The 7,435-nt window shown below is 37.1% G+C and overlaps 1 protein-coding gene across 1 annotated transcript in view; it reads left to right on the top strand.

The window, feature by feature from the left end:
• Positions 1–3,719: 3,719 nt before the first annotated feature.
• The window catches only part of slc35d2 (solute carrier family 35 member D2), a 7,606-nt gene continuing 3,890 nt past the window's right edge, over positions 3,720–7,435 (top strand). The window contains 8 exon segments of the mRNA XM_008336016.3: positions 3,720–3,974; positions 4,769–4,802; positions 5,710–5,796; positions 5,881–5,948; positions 6,062–6,133; positions 7,244–7,312; positions 7,411–7,430; positions 7,433–7,435. The exon segment at positions 7,433–7,435 is cut by the window's right edge and continues 77 nt beyond it. Of these exon segments, the coding sequence (XP_008334238.3) occupies positions 3,847–3,974; positions 4,769–4,802; positions 5,710–5,796; positions 5,881–5,948; positions 6,062–6,133; positions 7,244–7,312; positions 7,411–7,430; positions 7,433–7,435 (481 nt within the window). The 5' untranslated portion in view covers positions 3,720–3,846.

Below are 7,435 nucleotides of genomic sequence, written 5' to 3'. Positions count from 1 at the left end.
ATCTTACTCTCATGTGTCTCACTTTATTGTTTCACCCTCTACCACTGTAGCTACCATTCCAAGATGCTGTGTCAAAACCTCCATGATCAGCAGAAGTATGCTGTCGAAGGTGTCACGATGGGAAGTGCAGCGGAGCAGTGGAGCCTGTGACATCTCAGCCCTCATGTAAGTTTGTGCCAATATCAGCCAAGCATTTTGTAACATTTTGGCTTTGGATGTTTTAGCTCTTGAGTCTGTCCTTTATTATGCATTCATCTCAACCTGTGTCTTCTCTGTGTGTCCTCAGACTTTACATCAGGAGCTTGACCAAACCTGTGTGTGCTCCCCTCAAGCTGAAGGCGTTGGTGGAAGCCCATTACAGAGCAAAGGGAAACCAGCTGAGAAAGCGTTTCTGAGGGTCAATTTAAAACCCGACCCACTGACATGCCTTCCACTACAGCTGGAGTTTTCTGAAGATTGTATCACACAGACAGATATATGGTGTTTTTTCTTCTTCGTCTTTCTTGTTAATGGCAGCTGCTGTATGTAAAGTGCATGGTATGGAATGGTATGAAATTAACAATTACTGTCTAACAATTAACTGTCTAACTGATTTAAGGAAGCATTTAAACCAGCATGTATGTAAAATGTTTTTGTAAAATGAGGGATTTAGAAGAAGGGTTTTTTTTATCACACTATTAAAATATTAAATCTTTACCAAGGACCTTGTGGCATTTGTGTGTTTTGAATGGATCCCTCAGGGACAAGCTGCCAGAACATGGTCTCCTCAGCTTTGTCCCTGTCACTCACACACACACACACACACACACACACACACTCACTCACACAGTCAACAGTCGACACAGTTCCAGTTCCACTTCAATTCTATTGATGGCCTTTCTTTCCTAATTAAAAACAACATAAATACTATTTGTTTGTCAGTATCACATAAATAAAGCGTTTTTAAACTGTGGGGTTGCAGCCCCATGTGGGGTCGCTTGGGATTCCAATGGGGATGATTGAAATGTCTAGTAACTTATTGAAAAAATTACTGATACATTTTTTTCTTTTGAACTAATTATTATTATTTTTACAATTCTGATTAAGGGCACCACATACAATCTAAAACCACTTTGTTCTTTCATGATTGAAGTTGAAATAAAATGCAGCTAAATTTTGCCCAGAGCTCCAGTAATTTAAAAGAAAACAGCTAAAAAGTAACAAAAAAAAAAAAGGATAAACATTCAACAAAATGTGTTTTAATATAAAATAACAATAAAAGATAATAATGGAAAAATAGTAATAAATTACAAATTAAATTCTCAATTTTTGGTGCTTATCAACATTTAACAGACAACTGCACTTTAGAATCCTGTTGGCACAGCATTATTATTTTTTAATCATTTTAATCCTCCTGTTGTATGAAAAAAATCACTATAAAAACTATTAAACTTAAAAGGAAAATAGTTGTTTTATTGTAGATAACAAACCTGCTTTTTTAAATCTACCTATTTTTATTATGTAAATATCCCGAATTAACCAATCATCATAAAAACATATTAATATAAATACGTGCTTATACATCAGCTTAGACTGAGAAGAATGAGGTCACATCTCTGAACAGTAGAATACATTTGAACCCATCTTGACTTATAATCATCTACAGTCATTAGTTCCTCAAGTACAGACGAGTTTTAAGCCAAGGCTTCAAATTGTTGTGATAATAAATCCTCTCATCCTGGCAGAGGAATCACCCGTGGCTCATTTCTGTCATCTGCCTTTAGGTCTTTTAAAGTACTGAGCGTGAGTTTTGTTTAAATCTGTAAAACAGGAATAAATCCCCCACACCGTTTATGCAGCTCTACTCTACTGCTGCACAAACATCGTTTCTAAGCTCGCAGCAACACGAGGTCAAGTGCATGAGACTCTCAACAGTGTAGGCAAAAAGACTGAGAAAACAAACACGCTGGTGTCAGATGGGGCAACAGCAAAAGCAGAAGTCACTGAAACAAAGATGAAAACATCTCACAGCTGTGTGAAGTGGTCAGCAGCTATTTCCTCATTCAGATCATGTTGGAGTTTTTTTGTTTGTTTGTTTGTTTGTTTGTTTGGGGTTTTTTATGTTTGAGATTGACAAATAGGTTCAAAAGTGCTTTGTAGCAGAAGGACCCTGTAGCCAGTCAAAGCAATGGAGATGAAGCTGTTTTTAAAAAATGTGCTTGCAGCCATTCTGAATCAGCAATTATTTTAATTATGTGTACAAGCCGATATTGGGTTTTTTTTCTCAATTCCCCCATAGATTCTATCATATGAATCATACACAGAGACATTGTCTTGATACATAATTAATAACACCAGTGAATAATCCACACCACATTTCACGTTCTGATTCGTCCACAAAGCACAAATCTTCCTTCTGCAGAAACACTCACTCACTGAGTCCAACATCTGGCACAATATGGAGGGATTGATGTCAGTGCTCTTCACAGAGGGGCTGCTGCAGAGCGACTGGCAGAAATGTCAGTAACTGTGGTTACAACTGTAATGTTAAGAATCAAGGAAACAACAATAGATGACATTGAGTGGCTCAGAGCCATTAATATGGGTTTGTGTGGTTTGTTAGTTCAATAATCTCCAGCTCTGTAGTTTGCTGACAATGTATGTCTTCTCCCAAGCTGTTTTTTTAGCTGAAGCAATAATAATGACTGCAATCAGAGGGGTTCAATAGCAGCAATTTATTCAAGTGTTTTTATTTGTAGCATCTTGTTACATCTGATGTGGCCTCAATCTGATCTGGGTCAGAACCAAGGAGACAAGTGTTAGGCTGTAGTCTCTGACTCTATCAGATACACTCCCTCATCAGCTTGTCCAAAAAATGTTTTTAATAAATTATGGCGAGTGCTAGAAATCTAATCTTGTTGAGGGAAGTATTTCAATTTTTACTTTAAACACAAACAAAAGTAGACCCTTTTAACAAAGGACCAGTGAATATGATTACCACAGTTGTTTTTGGGGGGTGTGGGGGCTACAAATCAATGTAGCCCACTGTAGATAAACAGTGGTCTACAGTGTTGTTTGGGTGAAAACCTGTGGTCACCCTTTCTTTCATCATGAACAAAACATGACTTCAAATAGACCTGCGTTTTTTTTTTTTCTTTCATTAGAAAAAGAGACAGAACAAGGAAATGTTTCCATAAACAACATTTTTGTCTACCCAATAATTAAACATGCCACTGCTTGGTGGCTGGTATAAAGTGGTAGACAGATGTTGATGCCAAAACAATCATGAAATTCTCTTAACAGAAAGGATTTTTAGGCTTGGCAGCCAAGCTTTAAAGTTTACCGACGGCACACATCTTTGTTTGTTTTGTGTTCTAGGCAGCTTGCTTCACAAATCAAAGCTGGATTTGATTAAACTACTGTAGTTAGATTGTGGCTCCGTAACTAAGGGCGTGGGCTTCAAAAGGTCTTTTGTAAGTATTTTTTATCATTTTGATTATTTTAGAATTGTATTAATTACAAATGCAAGTAATTCAAGAAAACGTCTTTTTATTGTTTCATAAAATTATGTGTCTTGGGGCATTTTAAATGGTCTGCACTTGGTAAATCAGATTTCTTATTCCACTCCTTTTTTGTCCAGTTTAAAAGTTATATATTTTATTTTGGTGGGAACGGAAGCTCAAGTTCTGGGCGTGGTTATATCCGAGGGCAGGTCGATATACGCTAACCACGCCTGTTTGTTCAGATTCGACTCCTCCCACCTGTTCCAGATTAGGTTGACGGCAGTGACAGGAAGCAGCGGAAAAAGTTCATGTCCGCGTCACTGCTGTGTTCCTGCAAAACATCTCTCCAGCGGCAGGAGCCACCATGTCTGACAGAGCCAGCAGAGATGAAGTCGAACACTCCGCCATGCTACGCGTCTCTTCTGCCCTCTTCTACGCCGGCAGCTCCTTCCTCATCACCGTGGTGAATAAAACGGTGTTGACGAGCTTCAGGTGGGTGGCGCTGTTTCCTGCTGTGGACTCACTCGCAAAGGAAGACTGAGAGAATGACTATTGTTACCATAGTTCTCCGTTAAATGTATTTATTATTATGTTTAGGGTTTTATTTAGAGTGCAGTTACACCACCGAATATGCCTTGGCTGAATTTGACTTTATTGTTCTCCAAAGTTTAGCTGTGCATTCGGTTAACTGTTACTCTTTTTTTCTAGTTTTTCTGCATTTCTTAGCTAACGTTGTTGTTTTTTATGTAACTTTTTGGTTTGGTTTTCTATAAACTTTTTGTCACACTGGCGAGCAAACGCTATGTTGTCATTCATTTACTGATTAACTGGCTGAATCTTAAGTGAGAGTCAGCCAGATAATAAAGATAATTAACTCTCGTTTTATGGTTGGTACTCGGACCAACTCTAAAGTAAGACTAAGTCAGAGGAGAAACTCTAGCTTTCTAGCCAGAGAACTCAAGTTTTTGAGTTGTTAGCAAGTCAAATATCCTGAAGCCCTTTTTATTGTTTGAAAATAACATAAAACAGCACGTTTTCTCTATTTAGTTTATGTTGACATTCCATATAGAGTATGTAGTCATTTGTAAACACACAGCATGCACAGAAACACTCCCACTCTCAGCTGCAGAGTGTGCTATAAACGCAATGTACACATCTTGTTCAATGATCTTATACAATGTTTTGTTTATGGCAACCCTTTTCCTGCAACTAATCCTGTCCAAAACAATAAAAATGTAAATGTGCACCTGCTAAATACTTGAATTCCTTTTCTATTGTTTTTGCAGGTTTCCCTCTTACATGTTTCTGGGAATTGGCCAGGTCAGTCCTGATATGCATCTTTGTTTTTCTCCTTTTCAGTGTCATAAAAGCATGTCATCACTTGTTTTACCACAGTAACATACATTCAATTCCATTCATGGTCTGGTAACTGCTCCACTCACTAGAGTTCTACTTTCATTTTTTTTCACTTTTCATTTTCCATGTAATTCCTTGATTCCAAGCTGCCTCTATAATTAATCATCTCTGAACTTAAATATTTCACAGCGATTCACCACATTAGAAGTATTTTGTCTTCCACTGACCTACATTTTCTCAAGTGTTGTTTAGCTTTTTTATCTTTTCCCTGGTGTAAGGTTCTTTATTGGTTGTTGTCCTTCCAAAAAGTAATTTCCTGATCAAGCTTCTCTAAACAGCAGAAGCGTGAACTCGCCTTCAACCTGATGGAGCTGCCAGACACTCAGGCATTTTCCTCAGCTCTTTATTAGAAAATAAATGATGGCTGGTCCTTCTCCTCCGATTGCTAACAGATTTGGCTTTATGTTTAAAGCTTTTTTTTTTTTCATGAAAAAACATGAAAACGTGTCTGACCCACTATTAGTTTTTTAAATTATAGAAGCAACTTTTTATATTTATTTATTATTGCATGAAGATGTTATACAATAGGCAGCAAAAAGCAAATTAAATAGACTCATAACTTGTAGCATTGTTAAATTTTTGTTACACCTACGTTACATAATTAGTGTATCTTACACATGAATTATTTATCGCATCTCTGAATTTTGGCAATAGACTTAGAAAAGGTTTCGTTATATTCTGACCTCATTTTTAGTCATTTTCTTAGATGCAGATGAAATCTTCACAATTTTTATTTGAACACCAATATGACATAACCAGTATTATAAATGATATTATTTTAATGATATATGTTGTTTGTTTCTGTTTGCAGATGATCGTCACTGTTGTTGTACTTTATGCTGCTAAAAGGAGCAAAATAGTCAAATTTCAAGACTTTGACACAAGTATTGTCTTTAAAGTTAGTTTTTTTTAAACTTTTGAGCAAATATTAACATTTAGATTTGTTTCTTGCACACTTAGTTAATTTCTTTTTTTTTCTTAGATTTTTCCTCTGCCTTTGCTGTATGTTGGAAATCATATAACAGGACTGGCAAGTACAAAGAAACTAAGGTCTGACTTTTTATTATATCATTTATTATTATATATTTATTTCTTATTCAAACTAAAGGTTAAACTTGTACCAGGATTTTATTTGTGCTCATTTGTGTCTGTGTGTTTTACAGTTTACCAATGTTTACAGTCCTACGAAAATTCACCATATTGATGACGATGATTCTGGAGGCCTACATACTAAGGTGATGTATGTATATGGATGTGACTATGTCTCCCTCTCGCTCTTTCTCTCTCTCTCTCTCTCTATATATATATATATATATATGTGTATATATATATATACACTGCTCAAAAAAATAAACACTTAAACAACACAATGTAACTCCAAGTCAATCACACTTTTGTGAAATCAAACTGTCCACTTAGAAAGCAACACTGATTGACAATCAATTTCACATGCTGTTGTGCAAATGGAATAGACAACAGCTGCAAATTATAGGCAATTGGCAAGAGACCCACAATACAGGAGTGGTTCTGCAGGTGGTGACCACAGACCACTTCTCAGTTGAGGAGGCCGTGGGAGGGCAACAACCCAGCAGCAGGATCGCTACCTCCACCTTTGTGCAAGGAGGAACAGGAGGAGCACTGCCAGAGCCCTGCAAATTGAATGTGTCTGCTCAAACAGTCAGAAATAGACTCCATGAGGGTGGTATGAGGGCCCGACGTCCACAGGTGGGAGTTGTGCTTACAGCCCAACACCGTGCAGGATGTTTGGCATTTGCCAGAGAACACCAACATTGGCAAATCGCCACTGGCGCCCTGTGCTCTTTACAGATGAAAGCAGGTTCACACTGAGCACATGTGACAGACGTGATAGAGTCTGGAGACGCCGTGGAGAACGTTCTGCTGCCTGCTACATCCTCCAGCATGACCGGTTTGGCAGTGGGTCAGTAATGGTGTTGGGTGGCATTTCTTTGGAGGGCCGCACAGCCCACAAAAAATATTTAATTCATTCAGATCTACAGCGTGTTACTTTAGTGTTCCCTTCCCTCAGTGTATTTATATAAAGAAAATATATAAATGTTTTAATTACTTTTTACTTTATTTATTTAAAATGTAATTATTATATTTATAATATTAACTTAAATCATATTGGCAGTAAATATTATTATTATTATTAGTTTTATTTTTTTTATTAGTCAGAAAAAGATTAAAGATTCCCAGTGTTCATCCAATAGCCTTTTTACCTGTCTCAGCCATTTGTCTCTCAATCTGTCATTGTGCCGGTGGTTTCTGTCTCCACTTTTAAAGTTTGAAGTAATTGTTGTTTTTTTTCTTTTGTTTTTTTTCAGGAAAAAATTTTCAAAGCCGCTCATCTACAGCGTACTGATGATTGTTTTTGGAGCCATGGTAGCTGCGAGGTGCGACGTTGTCACTAAAACTGCTCTGGAGATGTATTTGTAAACTAAGTGCAAAACAAAACCAATCTTTAAACTTCAACATTTCTCTGACTTCTTAGTTCTGACCTGGCCTTTGATATTCAA

The sequence above is a fragment of the Cynoglossus semilaevis genome, chromosome Z, assembly GCF_000523025.1.
Source record: "Cynoglossus semilaevis isolate Cse_v1.0 chromosome Z, Cse_v1.0, whole genome shotgun sequence".
In the NCBI taxonomy this organism is placed as follows: Eukaryota; Metazoa; Chordata; class Actinopteri; order Pleuronectiformes; family Cynoglossidae; genus Cynoglossus; species Cynoglossus semilaevis.
The sequence above is the reverse complement of the archived record's forward strand: the minus strand, read 5'-3'. Positions and strand labels throughout refer to the sequence as shown.